Source organism: Ochotona curzoniae, unplaced genomic scaffold, assembly GCF_017591425.1.
Source record: "Ochotona curzoniae isolate NIBS_2020 unplaced genomic scaffold, NIBS_Ocur_1.0 scaffold_4506, whole genome shotgun sequence".
NCBI classification, from domain to species: Eukaryota; Metazoa; Chordata; class Mammalia; order Lagomorpha; family Ochotonidae; genus Ochotona; species Ochotona curzoniae.
Window position 1 is genome coordinate 59,414,343 of NW_024467119.1, and position 23,355 is coordinate 59,437,697.

At 40.7% G+C, this 23,355-nt stretch overlaps 1 protein-coding gene across 4 annotated transcripts; it reads left to right on the plus strand.

Annotated features, from left to right (window-relative positions):
• The first annotated feature begins 3,220 nt into the window (after positions 1 to 3,220).
• PLK4 (polo like kinase 4) lies at positions 3,221 to 22,286 on the plus strand. 4 transcript variants are annotated; one of them, XM_040967028.1, is made up of 16 exons: positions 3,221 to 3,455; positions 4,054 to 4,149; positions 4,834 to 4,929; positions 5,007 to 5,121; positions 8,320 to 9,337; positions 10,589 to 10,689; positions 12,936 to 13,306; positions 14,422 to 14,526; positions 14,899 to 15,001; positions 15,728 to 15,877; positions 17,263 to 17,396; positions 17,494 to 17,585; positions 17,716 to 17,848; positions 19,710 to 19,850; positions 20,114 to 20,220; positions 21,672 to 22,285. In XM_040967028.1, exons 1-16 carry the CDS (start codon positions 3,426 to 3,428, stop codon positions 21,772 to 21,774), a joined length of 2,895 nt encoding a protein of 964 aa, XP_040822962.1. In that variant the 5' UTR covers positions 3,221 to 3,425; the 3' UTR covers positions 21,775 to 22,285. The 4 variants fall into 4 exon arrangements, with proteins under 4 accessions (XP_040822962.1, XP_040822965.1, XP_040822963.1 ...); XM_040967031.1 differs by lacking the exon at positions 19,710 to 19,850 and having other exon boundaries at positions 21,672 to 22,286; XM_040967029.1 differs by lacking the exon at positions 4,834 to 4,929 and having other exon boundaries at positions 3,238 to 3,455.
• The last annotated feature ends 1,069 nt before the right edge of the window (positions 22,287 to 23,355 follow it).

The window sequence follows — 23,355 nt, forward strand, 5'->3', positions numbered from 1 at the left end:
CAACCTGCCCAACTATCCAGCCCACACACATACTGGTGGGTGCTGTTCTGTCGAGCTACCCTGCCTCAATCCTGGTTGTCATGCTATCCAGTGGGAGTGTAACCCAAAAGTGTGTGCCCACTACTTCCCTACTATGCCACTCCCACTCCCAGATTATGCACTCTCCAGGGGCTTCTGCAGTGTAACTTGACAGAATTAGCCCCTGGTGCCATCCTCTGCCAGCTGATGCTGCAGCAAAGCCCAGCCAACCCTCAGCCACTCTAATTTAGGCTTGCACCAGTAGGAACAACCAGCCCAGCCTGGCTTTTCCCTGATGTAACTCACCTGAGGCCCACAGGTGTTGTAGCCCTATCTAGTCTGGTCTGCCCCCATCCTAGCTCACACTCTCCAGTGGGAGTGACTCCAGCAGGGAAGCCCTCCACATTACCCTTACCAGCTTTGCCCCTCCCTCCGTGGTTCTCACGTGTCCTGGTTGGGCACTGCAGCCCAGTCTAGTATGGCCCACCGCACCTTGCCATTTGCCAGTGGGTGTCGTAGCCTGTCCCAGCCCGGCCCACCCCCAATTCCAGCTGACGCTGAGGAGGATGATAGCCTCGCCCAGCCCAACAGGCACCCAATCCCAGCCATAATGTGCACTGGTATGTGTTGCAACCAAACCTGACCCAACCCACACTCTGCTCTGGTGCCCGGATTTGCCAGCAGGTGATGTGAACTGGTTCAGCCTGATATGCCCCCGACTTACGCCAAATGTATGCCAGTGGGTACCTTTCCCTGGCCTGGTCTGGGCTGCTCCCTATTGTGGTTCGTGTACTCACTGCAGAGACTGTGTCCTGCCAGAGGAGTTGCCCAGGCTCCTCCATCAGAACCTCTCCCAATGTCAGATCTCGGGCATAACAGTGGGTCCATAAGCCAGGCCTACTCAGTCCACCTCCTGTCCTAGCAGTAACAGTGGCCTTTCCTGACTGGCCTTCAACCCATTTCAGTTCTTACTGTTGGACGATGATTCAGCCCAGTCAAGGCTCACCCATACCCAGACACAGCTTACTTACGGCTCAGTAGTGGCAGAGACCTAGCCTAGCCCATCCTACATCTACCCTGGTCCTCCAAAGCACCAGATGGTGCTGGAGACTAGCCCAGCCTGAGGCATCCAAGTCTCAGTCCACACTTGTGCCAAGGCCATGTCTAGACCAGAACATAGCCTGCACTCCAGCCCCTGCATTCACCAGTAGGAATCCCAATCTAGTTAGGGTGTCTTCTTAGTTCCTCAACCAGGCCTGTTCCCAACCATAGATTGTACACATGCCAGTGGTTGCTCTGACCCAACTTGGCATAGCCCCTCTCCTGTCTCAGCCTTTGCCTTCAATGCTGTGGACTAGTATCCCTGGCTCATGCAGACCAGTCAGTGTAAGAGCCTAGATCAGAATGACATGTGCTCCATCCTGATTTCTGTTCTTTTTTGTGAGTTGAAGTTTGGCCCTGCCCAGTCCGTCCCCTTCCAGTTGCAGCTTGGCCTACCCCACATTCTGTTTTAGGATGCACATTCAGGTCTGCTGCCTTGACCTGCCCAGATTGTTGTTGGTTCCTTTACCCATAAGTGATGGCAGGTGCCATGGTCACACCTAGTTCAGTCCATCACCACCCCAACTTGCAAGCTAACCAGTGGGACTTGTATTTTCACAGGGTTCAGCCCACACTTCCCCCACAGAATCTATCCTCTGGACCTGGTTCTCTCCCATGTTGGTTAGTGTCTTGACCCTGCCAAATGTGACCAGTCCACTGTTCCACCACCCAGTCAGGTACTGGCACCTAGCCCTGCCAGACAGGCCCCCAGCCATAGCTTCTGTGTGGACTGATGTGTGGCAGTCAGTGATGCTCTATGCTAGCAGCACATCTCAGGATTCCCACATGACTTGATGAATCAGTCTGGCCCAAATAGATCTTATGGTCTCTCCCCTCCAAACCCTCAGATTTCAGTCCCTGTGCTTGCTTTCAAGTTCCATGACCCCATCGCTAGGAATCACACAGAATTCATCCCTCATGTACACTCACACTGGCCTTATCCCTGGATGTCACTAGGCAGCAATTACATACCCTAAAAACCCCAGAGCTCACTGTCAGGTGGCCAGCAGGCAGAGCCTGGTGCCCAATAGGCACACTGGCCGCCCAAAGCCTAGGACTCTCTCACTCTGTGGCAACAGTGCCCATGGGCTGAGTCCCAGGTATTGGGTCCGACCTGGGCCAGGGTACCCTCTGCAAGCAGGTCGCCACCACTGCAGAGGGCTCCAGCTGTACCACTTCTGACACAGCTCCCTGGGGAAAAAGCCAAGGAAGGCCCAAGGATTTGGGCCCCTGCACCCACAGGGGAGACATAGAAGCCACTGCTGGCTGTGGACCAGCCCAGCTCCAGCCATTGTGGCCATTTCAGGCTGAATAAGCAGATGTAAGATTCTAATTTTGCCGTTCAAATAAATCTGAAATAAATAAATAAATAAATAAAACACAAACAAGTCTGACAGGGGAGAATCCGGGACCTGAATGAGAACCAGCCAAGCATCAGGATATAATCCTTTCAGGAACGCCTGCCAGAACTTAGTGGAAACACTTGACCTTTTTCTGAAGAGTGTTTCTTGCAGCTTCCTTATAAACAGGATGAGCAAAGGGTTTCTGACTTAGAAATTAAGTTTGCACACTAGTACTGCGTTTGGTATGCATCTATCCCTCCTGGGCAGCACAATTATCTACAAAAACTGGTTCATCTCAACACTAGAGTTCTCTAGTCTAAATGTGTTGTCCTCTTCGTGCAGTTATTATGCAAAGAATGGAATTTTACTAAGTACCGAACGCACCAATTACAAGTACTTAAAAACTATAAAATGAGCCAAGGGTGCTCCTACGTGCACAGTCACAATTTATGTTGCATTGTGTCCAGTGTAAACGTTGGACATTTCAGTTTCAAACCATTCGCAGAATCGGAAGTCGAGGTCCACAACGTGAAGTGATTAGTCGATCGCTTATAAACGCTCCATCCTCAACGGCAGCTCTTCCGAACGCTGCCGGGTGTCCGCCACGGTCCCCCAGCCCGGCTGGCTCAGCGCTTCCGGCCCGTGTCCCTTCGCGAGCCGCGGCGGAGCGGCTGCCGCGCATGCGCGCCCAGGGCGGCCTCTCCCGAGCGCCCCGCCTCCTTACGTCACGGCCCAGCTCGCAGGGACGTCGGGCGGCGGGAGTTTTTCAAAATGGAAGGCTGCAGGCACCGCCCAGGCCTCGGAAGGTGTCAGGGAGATCTTTCGGTGGCTCTGCCGTCGTCGCCGGGAACGGCGGCCTAGAGATCAGAGCCTGATGGGCGCCAAGACCGGCTGGCTGCTTGGAGCGCTGCCTCGAAGGGACTACGTGAGGGGAGCTAATCGGCGGAGTCGCAGCCGGGAAATATGGCGACCTGCATCGGGGAGAAGATCGAGGTGAAAAAGAGTCTGCGGCGTGGCGGGACGGGGAGGGAGGCGGAGACGCGGGACTCGAGGCCTGTGTGGGAAGGGGAGCGAGCGGAGTCCCCGGGCGCGAGGCGGGCGCCTGGGTGCCTGAGGAGGCTCGCAACCGCCGGCCTGCTATTTGGGGGCGGGGCGGGGCGGGGAGGCCCGGCCCCCGAGACCCGGGCGGGCGAGCGGCGGGGCGGGCGAGTCCGGCCTCCTCCCCGGCTTCCCGGGGTAGATCCCGCCGGGGCTGCGCCCCCGGACTCCGAGGGGATGGCGGTTGCCCGTGGCGGGCGCTGCGGCGGGATTCTGCGGCGGCCCTGGGCTCCCGGGGGTTGGCTGGAGGTGGGAGGAGGACGCGGAGACTGCCCCGACCTGCAGAGAGCAGGTGATTAGGGTGCTGCGCGCAGAGCCAGGCTGGAAACCCAGGGAGCCCCGCGAGCTGTCAGCATGCTCTCCGCCCCGGACAGCTGCTCAATCGAGGTGTGATACTTGCTTCAGTTTTGTCAGACTGCCTCTATTATAGTTTTCCAGCCCTCTCATCTTCTCTTTGTACTCTAACTCATCACATGTAATCTTTTAACTTAAGGATTTTAAAGTTGGGAATCTGCTCGGTAAAGGATCGTTTGCTGGAGTCTATAGAGCTGAGTCCATTCACACTGGATTGGAAGTTGCAATCAAAATGGTAAGAATACATGCGTCTTTCTCCTGTAGTTTAGGAGTAACTATAAAGTTGTGCTATTTCACAAGTCAGAAGCACCTTCCATTTCTTTGATTATGGAGTAAAGAAAACATTGTATACAGTGGGAGGACAGCAAGGTCCAGCAGTTGAGCTTAAGGACATTTGGGAACACCCTTGACCTTGCTTTACTAGGTGTTTATTTCCATTAATGTTCAGGAGATAGACCTGCTTATCCATATTTGAGCACTGGGTAAAAGTTGAATAATTATTTATAATGAGCATATGCTTGGGGACAGTTTTGTATTATATTGTAACCATCCAAAAATGCTATTCTTGATTGTTGGAAGTCTTTTTTTAATAGGACATGAGTTTAACATGACATGAACATGAGTTAAGAATCATTTAAGTCAGTTGGAAAACAGAAAATACTTTTTTAAAGCTCAGCTAAATCTGATTTTTTTAAAGATAGGACAGGTTAAGGGATTTAAATTGAGTGTATTAGAATGCACTGGGAAAACTTTGAAGGTCCAGTATTTCCAGGCACTGGGCAAGATTTAGAGTAAAAATGAGCAACACAACGATAAAGGATCTTAGACTATTTAAAGTTTAGATATATTTGCTTTAAAGTTACTTTTAATAACTTCACCTTTTAAATTTTCTCATTTAAACCTCATCTGTTGTTTTTAGATAGATAAGAAGGCCATGTACAAAGCTGGAATGGTACAGAGAGTGCAAAATGAGGTGAAAATCCATTGCCAATTGAAACATCCTTCTATCTTGGAGGTGAGATACAAATTTGAGAGAAGTAGCCCAAGAGACTGAATTGCTGTGTATTATAATTATTCTCATTCACATTTCAGCTTTACAATTATTTTGAAGATAACAATTATGTATACCTGGTATTAGAAATGTGTCATAATGGAGAAATGAACAGATATCTGAAAAACAGAAGGAAGCCCTTCTCAGAAAACGAAGGTAGGTGCTGTTGTTTTTGATTTATTTACTTGTTTTTGTAGACAAAAAATAGTTTTTTTAAAAAATGCATTAATTTTGTAGTATTGGCAACTTTTAATCATTAATTTTAATGTAGAAAGATCCTCTCATAAAAAGTCTGTTAATTCGTAAAACAGTTCAGTCGTTACAGAAGGGAGAAAGGTGTTACCCTTCCAACTCCCAAACTATTTTAAGTCAAATATATGGTGATGGTGTAGTGTCATTCTTCACTTTGAAAAGCACACTGGAATGCTGTTGATAAGTTTGTGTATCAAGCACGAATAACTGTTGAATCCATGTATTAACAAAACCTGAGAAGTAAGTAGATAAACTGTTACAGTGAGTCCCCTTGAGAGCTGAACTCTTACCTCGTGGTCAACTTGTTTTCTCTGTACTGTTTTTAATCTCCTAGTTTACTAGACTTTATTTTATTCATGAAGCTGCTGGTTCACTACGCACGTGCCCACAAGGACCTAGACCCTGCCTGGGGCCTGAAGCACCCACCAGGTCCCTTGTATGTGTGGCAGGGACCCAGTGGTGGGACCCAGGAGCTGCGCTGGCAGGAACCTAGAATTGGGAACTGCTCAGAATCAAACCCAGGCACAGGATTGCCAACGGGCAGTGTTCCGATCTGTGACCTAACTGCCAGGCCAAGCATTCGCCCACAGAGTGTTTTTGAAGTTTGCTGTAGACATCTTTTTATCTGTATGTGTGTATATGTGTTTACAGGATGAGTTTTTAAAAAATCAAAGCGAAGGTATTGTCAGATTCATTCCTTGCTAAGCAGATTCATAGTCAATTGAAAACTTTCCCAATTTCTCCACTTTTAAAAAAAAGTTCAAATCAGATTCAGATAAGGTCTTTACAATGTCAGATAATTGATCACTTCAAGTTATCTTGCCCTGTTAGCTGAGATTGAAAGTCAACTAAGAAAGGTGTTGGGAAGCATTGCTGTGCAGTAAGTTAAGCCACCTTCTGTGATGTTGGCATCTCATTTTTGTAGGTGTGAGTCCTGGCTGTTCCCCTGCTAATGCAATCTGGGGAAGCAGTGACAATGGTCCAAGTACTTGGGCCCTTGCACTCATGAGAGAGACCTGGATGGAGTTCTTGACTCCTAACTTGGACCTGGCCAAGCCCCATCTTTGTAGCCATCTGGAAATTAAACCAGCAGAATAAAAGAATTCTATACTGTTCCCCCACCCCTGCTCTTCCCCTCCTCTCTGACTGCCAAGTAAAATATCTTTACGGGGAAAAGGTGGTCATGGAAGTTGATAGACATTTTACATTGGAATTTGAGTTAAAGAAATGTTCAGGGCTCCAGTAAGATAGCCTTCTGAATCCTCACCTTACATGCACCAGAATCCCTTGAAGCCTAGGAAAGCCATAAAGGATGGTCCAAAGCCTTGAGGTCCTGTAACTGCATGGGAGACCTGGAAGAAGCTCCTGGCTTCTGGCTTTGGGTTAGGGTTAGCTTCAGCCATTGTAGCCACTTGAGTGAACCAGTGGATGAAAGATCTTTCTCTCTGTCTCCTTCTCTCTGTGTATTTGACTTTCCAATAAAAATAAATAGCTCTTAAAAAAAAAAGAAAGAAATGTTAAAGTTTTTTGGTTCAGATTTTACTGCTGAAAATTGATCCTAAGATAAGACTACAAATAAAAAAAGACTACAAATAAAATATATGCATTTGTAGGATGATAGTTTTTTTCATGATACTGTGTAGAAAGGGAGAACCTGTGAGAGATATGAAGGAAATGAATTAGCAATTTGAATTAAAATGAAGATGCTTTATGTTATTTAAAACAATGATGTCAGCAGATGACAAAAATAGGAAGAAACTCTGTAAAAATGTACAGCTAGAAATTTAGTATGAAATAATGTAAAGCATATGACTAAAAAGATAATTGAATAAAAAATGGATGAGATAGAAGCAGGCTGCTCACAGAAGGGAAAGTACGAATGGCCAGCAAATGTATGAAAATGAGAATGCTAACCAAAATAATGAGATAACATTTTACTCAGTGATATGAGAGTTAACAAAAGTACATAAAATGTAGCCTTTGCAAGGGTAATTTGACAAGCTATGAAGATAGCAAATTATTTTTCATACAGTCATGTTTGTGTTGAGTCTACTATAAATCCATTTGTCTGAGAAAACAACTATATAAAATTTTTATATTTTTTATAATCATGAAATATTAGAAATGACTCGAATGTTCAGTAGCCATTAAATAAAATAAAAATCCATGATACTGACTTAAAATTGCTCTTAAGAAAAATTGTGAATCTGGGCCTGGTGCGATAGCTTAGCAGCTAAAGTCCTCACCTTGAATGTGCCGGGATACAATATGGGCGTCAGTTCTAGCCTTGGCAGCTCCACTTCCCATCCAGCTCCCTGCTTGTGGCCTGGGAAAGCAATCGAGGATGGCCCAAAGCCTTGGGACCCTGCACCCGCGTGGGAGACCCAAAAGAGCTCCTGGCTCCTGGCTCCGGATCAACACAGCAATGGCCGTTGTGGCTACTTGGGGAGTGAATCATCAGACGAAGGATCGTCCTCTCTGTCCCTCCTCCTCTGTGTATATCTGACTTTGCAACAAAAATAAATACATCTTTTAAAAAAAGAAAAGAAAAATTGTGAATCAAGGAAGAAATAATATAAAAATTGTATTCTTGATAACCATTCTTAAAGATACTTATGTGAAGAGTTATATGAATAGACAGAACAAAATTATTAAAATATGTAATAACCATTGACAGTTACTACTTCTTGGGAGAGTTTGGGCAGCATAGGAATTTTAGGTTTTTCTTTTTATATTTAGAATATATTTACAGATAATGCAATTTGTATAATTATGATAATATATTTATAAATAGATACTGTTTGATTGGTAAGGACTTCTGGTTACCCCTAGGTATCCTAGCCAGTAATGATTGCTAATAAAATTAACCTTCTCTTAATTGTGTTTAGGGAAGAACAAAGATCAGAGGGAGTTACTATTTTTCTTGAAAGGAATTATACACTGTCATGTTATCACCACAGTGGCATTTTAGTGAGTAAATCTAAACTGCAGGGAAGTATTGTAACATCACACTCTAGCAGATGTACTAGGTTTCTTGATATTCTGAACATTGAGTCTTCCAGGATTTCTAAATTGTAACTAATCTTTCTTGTATTCTCACAGCTCGACACTTCATGTACCAGATCATCACAGGAATGTTGTATCTCCATTCTCACGGCATATTACACCGGGACCTCACACTCTCTAACCTCTTACTTACACGTAATATGAACATCAAGATTGCTGATTTTGGGCTGGCAACTCAATTGAAAATGCCACATGAAAAGCACTATACTTTATGTGGAACTCCTAATTATATCTCACCAGAAATTGCAACTCGAAGTGCACATGGACTTGAATCTGATGTTTGGTCTTTGGGTTGTATGTTTTACACATTACTTATTGGGAGACCACCTTTTGACACAGACACAGTCAAAAACACCTTAAATAAGGTAGTGTTGGCAGATTATGAAATGCCAGCTTTTTTGTCAGGAGAAGCCAAGGACCTTATTCATCAGTTACTTCGTAGAAATCCGGCAGATCGCTTAAGTCTGTCTTCAGTAATGGACCATCCTTTTATGTCTAGAAATTCATCAACAAAAAGTAAAGATATAGGAACTGTAGAAGACTCCATTGATAGTGGACATGCTACGCTTTCTACTGCAGTTACAGCATCTTCCAGTACCAGTATAAATGGTAGCTTATTTGACAGAAGAAGAATTTTGATTGGTCAGCCACTCCCAAACAAAATGACTGTATTTCCAAAGAATAAAAATTCAAGTGATTTTTCTTCTTTGGGAGATGGGAGCAGTTTTTATACTCATTGGGGAAATCAAGAACAAGAAACTGGTAGTAGCGGGAGGGGTAGAGTAATCCAAGAAGAAAGGCCACATTCCCGATACCTTCGCAGAGCCCATTCCTCTGAGAGATCTGAGACTTACAACAGTCAGTCAGCAAAGACACACACACTGGAGCGATGCCATTCCGCAGAAATGCTCCCCCAGCCCAGGCAATCCGGAGGAGATGAAAACGGAGAGCGATGCTCACCCGCAAACAGCACTGTCAATGTTTTTCATTTCTTTAAAGAAAAGACTTCCAATAATTCTGGATCTTTTGAAAGACCTGATATGGATCAAGCACTGTAAGAGTCATTTTATTTGAAAAAAAAAAAAACTTTGTAAATAGTACAGTAAATACTGTTCTAGAGCAAAAGTGAAGCTTCATCTAACTAAGGGGTTCTCAGGACAGTAAATGACACTTGACAAACACTGTCAGGGCTACTGAGGTACTTCCCAAGTATCGGCTTTGGTTTTTATTATTTGTTTGAAGGGAAGGGTGACAAAAATGAGAAGAGACAGAGCTCTTCCATCTGCTGTTAATTTCCTAAATGGCTGCGATAGCCAGGCCAACCCCAGGAGTCAAAGTCTGCCGTGTGAGTGGCTGGGGACCATGTACTCAGACCATAATTTGCTTTCCCATGTGCATTAAGGTAAACTGGGTTAGCAGAACAGCCAGGACTTAAACCTGCACGCTGATATTGGATGCAACATTGCAACTGGCAGCTTAGCTCAGTGTGCCACACCAACCCCAGGATTTAATTTCTTAGGAAGAGAATTAGAATAATTTTAAATGATACAAATTTTTCTTTAAAAATGACTATAAGTGTATTTATAGCATGTATTTAGTACTCATGAACTTTTGGGATATTGTTTTGTTGTATATGGAGCAAGAGTCCAGTTCAGAGGTATCCTATATTAAATATGTCTGTTATAGAGGCCAATGTGGTAGCACATCAGGAGACTAGTTTCTCTGTGGTGTTGACATCTTATGTGGGTGCTGGTTCCTGTCCTAGTGCTCCATTTGTGATCCAGCTCCCTGCTCATGGCCTAGGATAGCAGCAAAGGAGTGTCCAGGCCTTTGGACTCCTCCACCCACCTGGGAGACCCAGAGAAAGCTCCTGGCTCCCAGCTTTGGACCAGCCCAGCTCTGGTCATTGCAGCCTTTTGTGGAGTGAATCTGGGGATGGAGGATCTCTGTCTCCAATTCTTTCAAGTAAAAAGTAATTTGTTAAAAAAAAAGTATCTGTAATTGAAGGACAGGAAAGGAGAGCCTTCATGGTGAGTAATCATACTGTTCTCTACTTCTAACATGAAAACTTAGTAACTGCAGTATTTTTTTCCTTCTAACTACTTAAAGCAGTAGCCATATTAAAATTTAAAATGCCATGAACATTTTGACATAAGAGTTTAACTTTTGAACAGACAATTGTTCAAATACCGTTTTCTACAATTTAAAATTTTAAATAAAAGGATATCCTCTTCCAATATTGTTATCTTAAAAATGCACTTGACACTTTTTGATTAGTTTCTGGGATACTGGTTTTATTTTTTAGCTGCAATCACCTTTGCCCAAGAAAAACTCCATTTCCGTTTGCAGACCAGACACCACAGGCTGAAATGATGCAACAGTGGTTTGGGAATCTGCAGATAAACGGTAAGTTTTCAGTGAAGTATTTAATAAGGAATTAATGACTTGGATGCTTAGCAAGCATTTTAGTTTTCTATTTAGGTTTTGGTAAGAATATAGTTCATTCTCAAGAAATGTAATAAGACTATATTAAAATAATATTAATAACTGTTTACTAATTTTTGGACATTTACCTTAAGGCAGCCAGCTGTCCTTAGTGCTTAACATAAATGGTTAACTTGTTAAATTTGCTTTGAAAAAAATGTGTGTAAGCTCTCTTTTCATCACATGCTTCCATGGCTCTTGCGCTTCCCAGTACCTGCTTGCTCTCTGGCTTCCCGTGGACAGGTTCCAAAGATATACATTCCATGAAAAGTTTAAGGGGGTTGGAGTTGGTTAATTTTTCTTCCCCAAGGTTCTACACTAACCGATTCTTCCAAGATCCTATTCCTGGGGAAGGTAGGAAAACACCCCAGGGAGTCAGCATCAGTGCAGATGCTCAGAACACCAGCTATGATGTGTTTTCAGGCCTTTGTTCACAAAATGTGTGAATTGTTGTTTGGAAAGAAGGGAGGAACTTGCCCTTATGCAGACTGCGGCAGCCAGTACAGGGGATTCACTAGCTGCAGGAGGTGTCATCCAGGTCTCATCACTGTGGGGCCCTCCTGACCCTGGGCCCCAATGGAGCTGAGTTCTGAACTGCCTTGAAGCATACATTGGACCAGAGAAATTCAGCTGGAGTCAGACTGAATCGTGCAGTGTTAACTTAAGAGGCAGACAGAGTATTCCTGACTCAGGAAGTCAGAGACTCCTGTCCTAGTGTTGGAGCTGGTAGAGCACCAGTGTTATTACATTTACAGTAATTCTGTAAAATTTTCTTTCAAAATAAATTTTTTAACTTTAACAAATGAGAAGATTATGCCCGGCAGATAATCAGAATGTGGCTGGCCTTATTTTAATAGAAGCTGATGTGGACATTTGTCTACCAGTGATTCTTACAATGGAAATGCACAGCTTCCAAAACCTAGACATTTTCAAAGCAGCTACCAATTTCATTACTTTATATAGTTTGAAGGTTAAACATTCCTCATTAACATGAACATAACAGAGGTAGGAAAATAATGAAGGAATAAAAATAATCATAAAGACATGTGGAGAGGAGGAGACATTTCTCATTAATGAACATAACAGATTAATAGAAAATGGGCTGAGACGTAATGATGGCCTACTGAAAAACAACTAAAACATATGGAGAGGAGGAAATCGTTTTCCTACCAAGTATTGTATTACCCTGTAATATGTGTACAATGTGCCTGTAATTTGAGCAGACACTTGTTATGGTTATGTTGTCCCAGGAGTTGATTGTATTTTTAGCAAAATATTCTCAGAGGGAATTAATCTTTCCATCTGTACTTGTTGGAGATAGTAATTCATGTTTAGTCTGTGCTGTTGTTCTTGTTCAAGATGTATTTATTTGAAAGACCGAGAGAGAGAATTTTGGTCTTTAAACTATGACACTACAGTGTATTTAATCTTGTGCATCTGTTGTATTTACTGTGCTTTTATTTGGTAACATGGGCCTGTCTGAGATGAAAAAATAACTTTGTAAAAATTAATAGTGCTGCTGCAATTTTAAAGTTATATATTTTGATACAAAATGTTTTATATGTGAGTGGCAAAAAAGAAAGTACTGAGGTCATTTAAGAAAAAAATTGCAAAATAAATTTACATTTAGTGTTGAAAAGTTGCCTCAGAAATTGCATAATTATTTTTATTCTTGATAAGGTCTTTAAAAATGGTTTTGTGAAATCTAAACTCAGAAAACATAAAATGGTAAAGCTCAGTGAGAATAAATGTGAGTGCAAATATTGAGTTGTAATAAAATTCAAGGCATTTATGTAGTTTTACTTTAGGTTGAATATCACCTAAGATGATATAAATAGTCCTCAGCTTAAAAGAGCAAATTTGCATAATTTTCTTAAAATGGTTACCTGAGAACACTTCTCAAATCTGCTTTTGTTGTATGTTGGATTATTAAAATGTCCTATAACCAGCTGCGTAAATAGTGTTTCATTAACTCAGAGTTAGCCACTGCCAACCCCACTAAGAGCAGCCGTAAACAGAGTACTTACAAAGTTCAAGTTCAACATGTACATTATTATTTCACTAGACTTCTTTTGTTCAAAAAAATGCTATTATACTCACCATAACCTTAATTTACATAGAGGTGGCCTTTCAGTTATTAACTACATTGCTTTTTCTATTACTCATAGCTCATTTAAGAGAAACCACTGATCATGACAGCTTCAACCCAAACAGAGACTTCCAGGGCTGCCTTGATTTGCAGAAAGACACATCGAGAAATGCGTGGACTGATACACAAGCCAGAAAGAACTCTGACGCTTCCGATAATGCGCATTCTGTAACACAACTGAATGCTATGAAATGCGTCGCTGGACTTCATGGCAAACCTCAAATAATTCCACAAGAACCTGGTTTCAGCCTGGATCCTCTTTCTGAACAAAACAAAACAAGGGAAATCGAGGCACAACCAGATTATCCAAAGCGTACCTTACGAAGCATTACGTCTCCTTTGATTGCACATAGGTTAAAACCGATCAGACAGAAAACAAAAAAGGCTGTGGTATGTCCATTCCTTGCTGTTACTATATCATATTTTTCTTGTAAATATGGATCTTGGAAAAAACATCTTTTAGTCCCCCTTTTGTCCTTTTACCTTGTGATATTTACATCATAAAACATTATTTAGGTCCCGGCCTAGCAGCTGAAGTCCTCACCTTGAACATGCCAGGATCCCATATGGGCATCAGTTCTATTCCCAGTAGCTCCATTTCCCATCCAGCTCCCTGCCTGTGGCCTGGGAAGGCAGTCGAGGACGGCCCAAAGTCTTGGGACCCTGCACCTGTGTGCAGGGATCTGGAGGAGGTTCCTGCCTCTTGGCTTCGGATCGGCATAGCACCAGCCATTGCAGTCACTTGGGGAGTGAATCATTGGATGGAAGACCTTCCTCTCTGTCTCTGCTCCTCTCTGTATATATGCCTTTCCAGTAAGAATAAATGTATCTTTAAAAAAAATTATTTAAAGATTGGGTGGTTGTGGGTGCCTTAAGATAAATTGACACTGATGAGTTTTCAACTTGCTTTATGTAAAATAGATTTGAATGCAAAACATTTTAAAATAATGCTGGGCTTTATCTAAACAATTTTTGTTTTTGCAATCTCAGTATTTATCATTGTGCTTTTCATTGTTTCTATATTTATCTCAAGTTGGAAAGATAAAATAGGAAATATAACTCTTTTCCATCACTTGAAACTACTTAAAGCAAAAGAATAAGTTCATTTAAGCTTAGAGTTTTAAAACCATCAAATATGAATTGAGAATGGTGGTTTGTTTTTAATTTGATCTTAATGCCGTTTGGCAGTTGCTTCCCACTCACTCACTTTTGCCTTTGTTTGGCTGGCTTTTGTCTTTTATGTACCCTGTTCTCCACCCTCCCTTCTGCTCCCTCTCGGCTCACTGATTCTCCTTTCCCACTGGATTATATATTCTGAGCTTGGCACCTTATGGCTCCCAGTTGCACCCAAGTATACCTCTGGTCTAGTCTGTTGCAGTTAAGCAGCTATTTGGCTTTCGACTTAGGAGCTGCTTCTGCCATGGTTAAGTACTCTGCACTATGTTGTGTGTAATGGATATTGTGGTAACCAAGAGAATTGATACTGATTTTCATTTTTGCTTTAGGTAAGTATACTTGATTCTGAGGAAGTTTGTGTGGAGCTTCTAAAGGAATATTCATCTCAAGAATTTGTGAAAGAAGTTCTGCAGATATCCAGTGATGGAAGTATGGTAATATAAACTTTCTTATCTTGAAACTCCAAATCATTGCCTAAACATTTAGGTTTCTCATTCGTTCTCCAAGGAAATCTTTTACATTTTTTTAAATAGCAGTTTTCTTGATACATTAGTATCTCTAGAATTTGAACAGTAAAATAGCATACTAAATATATGGAAATAAATTAGTGTGGTTTTAAAATTATTATAACCAGTAGTAAGATCTAAACCTTTAGCTTAAGCTTAAAAAAAAGTTAACTTTTAGAGAATACTTAACTTTTTATTTAAAATATTTAATATTACATTTGAGCTTTTTTTCATACTATTTAGTAATAAAATAGAGTAACATTGTTATATAATTAGAATTCTTAACTTTTTTTCTGGCAGATTACTGTTTATTATCCAAATGATGGAAGAGGTTTTCCTCTTGCTGATAAACCACCTTCACCTACTGGCAACATCAATAGATATGACTTTGACAGCTTGCCAGGTACGTAAGTTTAGATAATGGATTTATGTGTTCATAAACTATATGGATGTGACTGGTTGTAAATATCTTGGCATTACTCATACTTGGTATCTGGTAAAATTTGATATATCTTATTAATCCAGTATTTATTCATATTCTGCTTTACAATGTGACTTTATGTATTTGTATAAAACTTGACCCTATACTATTAGTTATATCACATAAATTTGTGTAATTGCATTGGTTTGGCTAGGATAATATGAAAAAATATAACATGAAGTATCTGGTTTTTGACCTTTGAAATCATTTCAGTGTTCCACAGATTATAATTAACCAAATTTGATTCCTATTCCAGTTCTGGATATTCTGGGTTGAGGAAGTAAAAATTGAATAGTAAGAACTCTTTGCAGTGACTCTTTTACCTTGCAGTGAAGACACCCACACTCCCTGGCAAAGTGCTCAGGTCACCAGAGCAGACTCAGGGCAGCAGGTGGTTTTTCGAGTCGGGGTGTGCCTGCTGCCCACAGGGAGGACCTGTATTGGATTCCCAGCTCCTGGCTGGGGCAGGGGGCAACCAGAGGGTGGCAGCACTGTCTCTTTCTCATTCTGTTTCTGCCTTTGGAAGAAATAGAAATTTTAAGAACTTGCAAGAAAACCTATGTAAACCTATTAGAAGTCAAAACTAATGAAATATATGTATGTCAAGCCAACAGTTTCTTTGCTATAATAAAATTTTTTTCCCCTTAGAAAAATATTGGCGAAAATATCAGTATGCTTCCAGATTTGTGCAGCTTGTAAGATCTAAATCTCCCAAAATCACTTATTTTACAAAATATGCTAAATGTGTTTTAATGGAGAATTCTCCCGGTGCCGATTTTGAAGTTTGGTTTTATGATGGTAAGTACTATTGAGAAATGGTGATTTTCTTTTTCTTTAGTTAATAATTTAGTCATTGTATGGTATTTTCATTTGTTTTTCTGAGTTTTTTTTCCCCTTTATCACAGAAAATATTAAGATATATGTCTACTTCAAGAAGCTAATGAGAAAACAATTAAAATATTAATTTTTGAAACATTTATACCTTTTCATAATATGCATTTTCTGTGAACTTCTTTGAAAACACTTCTTTGTGTGTGTCCATGCCTAAAAGCTAAATGATCCAGTAAACAAATTAAACCATGTTAATCAGAGTATATTTCTATATGCTTTCCTATAAATAATTCAGTGTATAATTGTAGGATTCTTCAAAAAGATTATGGAAATGTATATTGTAAAAAAAAATTGCATGGATTTAAATATTTTTTCACCAAAATCTTATTTAACTCTACTTTCCACATACTGTTGGAACTATCTTCCATCTAAGTCATCTTTCCTTTTTTAGCTGCTGTTTAATTGTGCTCAGATGGATGTTTGAAAATCACGTGAAATAAACAAGAACCTGTGTCTTACCAGACAGTTAAATAGACTTATGTTAAATTGTGAAACATAAATTAGGCCAAAAGGTTAGGGTATATATTCTAGAAATATACCTAGATATATTCTACAAAGATAACTTACTTTTTATTCTGTAAATCTCCCTCTGAGACGAACACAACACAGGGCTTGCAGTGCACATAGAAGAGTACTAAAAGTTCATGGAACGTCTTATTAAAGAATCACTTCAAAATGTTTTTAAAATCTGTATTAATTTTTCATAATGTTCCTTTTCCATGATAATTAGCTGTCTTACAATTATGTAACTTTTATTGAAGCTGATTTTTTTTTTTTTTAAAGATTTATTTTTATTATTTTTTCATTGGAAAGGCAGATATACAGAGAGGAGAGACAGAGAGGAAGATCTTCCGTCCGATGATTCACTCCCCAAGTGAGCGCAACGGGCTGATGCTATGCCGATCCGAAGCCAGGAGCCTCTTCCGGGTCTCCCACGCGGGTGCAGGTTCCCAAAGCTTTGGGCCGTCCTCGACTGCTTTCCCAGGCCACAGGCAGGGAGCCGGAAGGGAAGCGGGGCTGCCGGGATTGGAACCGGCGCCCATATGGGATCCCGGGCGTGCAAGGCGAGGACCTTTAACCACTTGCGCCACCGCTCCGGGCCCGAAGCTGATTTTTTTTTAATGTCAGAAAAGTATCAGATATAAGCTGAGAAGAAAAATGAATGGTCTGTGTTGGTGGTTAGTAAATGAGTATAAATGATGCCTTGTTCCAAAATGACTATGTACTGATGGATGGAGTTTGGGGGTAGTTAAAGAAATGCTAAGAAAATAGTTGTCTGCTTGCTTTTTTAGGAACAAAAATACACAAAACAGAAGATTTTATTCAGGTGATTGAAAAAACTGGGTACTCTTATACTTTAAAAGCTAACAGTGATGTAAATAGTTTCAAAGAAGAAATAAGAATGTACATGAACCATGCTAATGAGGTATTCATCTTTTTCAAACCACTTAATTTTTTATACCAATAATAACTGCAGATGGCAGAAGAGAAATATTGACAGAAAGCATTTTCTTCTCCAACAGGGCCATCGTATTTGCTTAGCACTGGAATCCGTAATTTCAGAAGAGGAAAAAAAAAGCAGGAGCACTCCCTTTTTCCCCATAATTGTAGGACGGTAAGTGCTTCAAAATCCTAAACATGTAGCTTCAATTGATGACATGTCCTTTGTTGTTTAAGTTTGATATTAGTTTCCTATAAATTAAAAGCTTTAAGGGGCTAAATCTGGACAATTCTTTCTCCTTTAGAAAACCTGGCATTACTACTTCACCTATGGTCTTATCCCCTCCTCCTGTGGATCCAGACTGTCCAGCGAGAGAGCAGCCGGCGTTGATCGGGAATGGTGCTCTGTGTCCCGCACAGACCCCAGTCGCTCATCCTGTAAGTAGACATCACTTCTGTATTTAAATCCAGCAGTGATTGTCTCGTGTCTCACGTAAAATAAAAATTCCTTACTGTGACTTTCTCTTATAACCTACCTGCTTTTTCAGCCTCACTTTAAGCAACTATTTTTTTGTTTTTTAAGATTTATTTATTATTTGAGAAGCAAAGTTAGAGAGAAAGAATCTCATGTGCTGGTTCACTCCAAAAGTGGCCACAATGGCTGAACTAAGCCAATCCAAAGCCAAGAGCCAGGAGCCTGTCCTGGGACTTCCACATGTGTGCAGGGTCCCAAGGACATGGGCCTCTAATGTTCCCAAGCCATAAGCAGGAAACTAGATCGGAAATGGAGCAGTGGGGACACAAACTGGTGCCCAAGGGAGATACGGACACCACAGCTGGAGGCTTAGCCTACTACACAACAGTGCCAGCCTCACCTTGAATTACTACCTATCTCATGTTTTCTGGGCTTGGGCCTTATTCAAGGAGATTCTTCACATGTTCTGCACTTGACCTAGGCTTTTCTCCAACCCCTTAACTTCATGGCTTATTTCTCTTCCTTGAGGCTTCTGTTAAATGGTATCTCTGTGGTGTTTAACCTGGCCTGTCTGGGAAAAAGCTAAGCACATTAACATACAGACAGCAATGGTAGCATTATAGCAAGCAAAATAGAACTCGAGTCAAAAACTATGAAAATAAAGTCATCGTTAAATGATGAAAGAATGAGGAAACCCTGTGATATGTACTTTATACTGCTAAAAAAAATGTCATTTGCCTAATTATCCATGAAAGGCTTATGGTGAAATAAATTTATTTTGCATGTACTCAGTGAAGTGGCATGCCAGTGAAAACTGTTTAGCAATGTAGAAAATGCAGCATTAACAAAAATCGGTTGTGTGTGTTGTCTTGCATGTGTATGCTCTGTTGCACAGGCATGCACTATATACACACACACACACACTGACTGCAATTATGACAGCATATGCTTTAGGTGAAAATAGGGAAGAAATCTGGGCCCAGCACCATGGCCTAGCAGCTAAAGTTCTCACCTTGAGTGTGAGGATCTCATATGGGCCCCGGTTCTAATCCCGGCAGCCCCACTTCCCATCCAGCTCCCTGCTTGTGGCCTGAGAAAGCAGTCAAGGACGGCCCAAAGCAAGCCTTGGGACCCTGCACCCATATGGGAGACCCAGAAGAGGATCTGGGCTCCTGGCTTCGGATCGGCTCAGCACCAGTCATTGTGCTCACTTGGAGAGGGAATCATTGAACGAAGATCTTCCTCTCTGTCTCCTCCTCTTCTCTGTATATCTGACTTTGCACTAAAAATAAAATAAATCTTAAAAAGGAAAATAGGGAAGAAATCTATCAAAACGAAAACAGCAATTGTGTGCATCTTTTTTCTCTGTTTCACTAATTTAAGCCGTTATTTCAGAGGCAGGTGTTGTGTGGTAGGTTGGGCTGCTGCTTGGGACACCTGCATCCTCTATTGAGCATGGCAGAGTCCCCAGTTACTCCAGCCCAGCTCCTCGCCAGTATGTCTAGGGAGCAGATGATGGCATAAGTGCTTGGGTTTTGCCATCCACATGAGAGACCAAAATGGGGTTCCTGGCTCCTGGCTTCAGCCTGGCCGGGCTCTGACTGTTCTGGCAGTGTGAGGGGTGAACTACAAGTTGGAAGTCTTCCTGTTTATCTTTCCTTTATGTCACATTGCCATTCAAATAAATAAACACAGCTTTTTAAAAATCAATCTAATGAAAATTTAATAATTACCTGCTTTTGCTAAATTTGGCTTATTTGAAGAAAAAAAGGAAGAAATAAAAATGCTGAGGAATAGCATCTTCTTATCCTTTCATTTTTCTAGATGGTTACAAATGAAGGACTTGGCCAAACAACCACAGCTTCTGGAACAAACAACTGCTCTGGCAGTCTAAAAGATTGTCTTCCTAAATCAGCACAACTTGTGAAATCTGTTTTTGTGAAAAATGTTGGTTGGGCTACACAGGTGAGAAGTTTCTTCAGAATGATTTTTCCCAGGAGGAATTTCTTTGATTAGTAAAGGCCATGATAATGAGTTATGGATAAAGATATCTGGAGCGTTTGAAATTTTAGAAGCGATTCAGAATCTGCTATTAGAGAAGAAAATATTTTTATATTTAAACATTTTATTGCTATTGTAGCACCATGTGAAAGACTTGTTAAATATGGGTACCTTTGAGGAAGCTTAAATCCTCTACCATGCAGTAATTTTGTGTCCTTATTTCCTAGTTAACTAGTGGAGCTGTGTGGGTTCAGTTTAACGATGGATCACAGTTGGTTGTGCAGGCAGGAGTTTCCTCTATCAGCTATACATCACCAAATGGTCAAACAACCAGGTAAGTCTTGAAATACTAGTTGAAGTTTAGCCCTTTGCTTTTTTACCTTCTCATCCTGTTGAAATATGTGACTTAATAGTTAATGTTTTCATTTTGACAGCAATCATATTCTTTAAGCTGTTATTACTCTAAAAAATCTTTAATACACATTTTCTATATGAATATGGAGCAATCTATGAATAAGTGGTGAGATATCTTAGAATATTCTTTTCAGAGCTTTACTAGTTTGGCTGTTTCAGAAGTATGGATTTCTAAGTTCAAAATAATATACCAATTATTAAGAACATAGGCAAGAAATCTTTCTTGTACAGATTACCCGATTAATTTCCTCCAATGAAAGGCGAGGTTCCTCCTTGAGGTAACGCTTCATGTTTAACAGACTGGATGTTTGCAGTGGGTCTCGATGCATCTGCAGACTCCACATCTAAGGGGCTAACTGACTGCAATAGAAAACAGTTGAAAAGAAACTATTTCTACTGAACAGCAGTAAATTTTTCTTGTTGTTATTCTCTAAATAATGCACTGTAACAACTCCTTAACACTATATTAGGTGTTATAAATAATCTAGCTATGACAAGGCATGCAGGTGAATAAGCTTGTTACCTGCACATACTTCCCATTTTAAATAAGGGATTTGGGCATCCAAAGATTTTACTCTCCTTGGGGCATCCTGGAACCAACTCTCTCAGAATAACCTGGGGGTGACTGTATACTCATGAATATGAAAATGTTTGGCAGGCACCATGCAAAAAAAGAAGAAATTTGGCCATGACTTGGTTTTCATATTTAAAACCATAATATATTAGAGAGTTACAACTCTAAAGATGCCAGTATAAGATGTTGCTTCAAAAGTTTATGGAAAATATGTGTGAAAACATTGTGCATGGATTATTTTTACACCAGAGTACTCATCCTTTTATTGCATTTTCTGTGAACTTTGGCATTTTCTTGTACTTAAAACAAATACAGTTTGTGAATAGCTACCAATTGCTTTTTTGTTGTGTATGTTTCTTCAATACCATCCGTTAAAGAACCGTTGTTAACAGTGAGAGACTTTGTTAAATGTAGTTTCATATGCTGGAAAAGTGGAAGGATATAAATATGAAGTGGGTAGAACCCATATTCACCTGATAAATGTTGCGATTGTGTTTAATATGGTCATTTGGAAATTCTTCATTATAAAAAGATGTTATTATAATGTGTTATCTTTAGAATCAGGGCCATTAACTAGGACTTTAGATTTTGAGTTTGTTTTAAAACTGATTAAACCATATTAAGTTTTCTGTTGTTACCTGATTAGACATTGGCCTATTTTTAAAGGAATCACATTTAAGTAATTTGAATAAATTTTCAAAAATCTCTTGTCATTGAAGATTTACTGCACATTGGTACTCTAATAGGAACCAAGGAATTAAGTGACATTTTTGTTTTTTTCCTTTTGCTTCACTTAGGTATGGAGAAAATGAAAAATTACCAGAATACATCAGACAGAAATTACAATGTCTGTCTTCCATCCTTTTGATGTTTTCTAATCCAACTCCCAGTTTTCATTGATTGAAGCTCCTTTCAGATATATATATACATTTAATAAATAACTTTTGTTGGCTTTCAAGTAAGGTGACTTTTTTATTTAGTATAGCTTCTTCAGAAAGCCTTCCCATGAAAGATCATTTCAATCTGTATCATGAAGGCTGTATTCTCAAAGAACAAGCTAGAGTGAAATTTGAGTCACTTGCTAGATATTGTAATCATAGAGCAAAATAGGAGACCAGACATTGCTCTTAGAACGTGTACTCTGAAACTTCTCTTGTTCATATGTGTGTATTGAGTAATTTTTAAATGCAAAAATACGCATACTGTGTGGTGTGTGTGTGCTGTAGTTTCCTTTGTCAGACATATTGAGAATCATGGGCAAACATGTTTGAGTTTTTAAATTTCTGAATTTGTAAATAATGTATATTTATGTTATAACTAACATATGTAAACATGTATATTTGCTTTATATTTATTTTTGTAGCACCAGTATTTGATGAAACATTCCTGCGAATGCATTTTATAAAAAATAAATATGGTGATAACTTACGTTATCTTTTCATTTATTTAAGTACTTATTTTAAAGTAAGTTGAAGTAAACTCAATTTTTACATTATGTTGCCGATTTAGAGAATGACAGTTTGTTTTTCTTTTAAAAGATTTATTTTTCTTGGAAAGTCAGATATACAGAGAGGAGGAGAGACAGAGAGGAAGATCCTCCGTCCGATGATTCACTCCCCAAATGAGAGCAACGGCCGGTGCTACGCCGATCCAAAGCCAGGAGCCAGGAACTTCTTCCAGTTATCCCACATGGGTGCATGGTCCCAAGGCTTTGGGCCGTCCTCAACTGCTTTCCCAGGCCGCAAGCAGGGAGCTGGATGGGAAATGGAGCTGCCAGGGCTAGAACTGACACCCATATGGGATCCCGGGACATTCAAGGCAAGGACTTTAGCTGCTAAGCCATGCCGCCGGGCTCAGAATGACAGTTTTTTAACCTCATTAAAAAATTTTTTTCTTTGCAAATTTTGGTTTTGATGATAAAGATGCATGCCCATGTGGACCATTGACTGGGATGAGAGAGGGTCAAAGAATAGGGAAAAGTGGGTGAAACCATTGTTTCCAACTTGATTTGGCTCTTCTTACTGATTTCCAACCATGTGTATATTTGTTAAAAGATATTTTTATTGGAAAGGCAGCCTTACAAAGAAAAAGATCTTCTGTCTACTGATTCATTCCTCAAATGGTTGCAACAGCCAGAGCTGAGCCGAACCAAAGCCAGCAGCCAGGGGTTTCCTCCAGGCCTCCCATGTGGGTGCAGGGTCCCAAGGCTTTGGGCCATCCTCCACTGCTTTCCAGGGCCAAGCAGGGAGCTCATTAGGACTTGGAGCAGCCAGACAGACAGAAACTAGTGTCCAATTGGAATCCTGGCATGCGCTAGGTGAGGATTTTTAGCCTATTTTCATTCTGCAAAAGCTTCAAAATGGCCCCATGTGTTGGGCTCTACACGTAGCCAGCCTCCTACCTGTACTTTTTCCACTCTTAACCCATCCAAATCATTCTCTTCATAGGTAGTCAGGACTTCCTTGAAGAAATGTTTCCTGA

Bases quoted from the DNA above. Each gene is read 5' to 3' on its own strand.
- PLK4 (XM_040967028.1), top strand. From the start codon at position 3,426: ATGGCGACCTGCATCGGGGAGAAGATCGAG. The intron at 17,397-17,493 runs GTATTCATCTTT...CTTCTCCAACAG, and splicing joins ACATGAACCATGCTAATGAG to GGCCATCGTATTTGCTTAGC. The intron at 17,849-19,709 runs GTAAGTAGACAT...TCATTTTTCTAG, and splicing joins AGACCCCAGTCGCTCATCCT to ATGGTTACAAATGAAGGACT.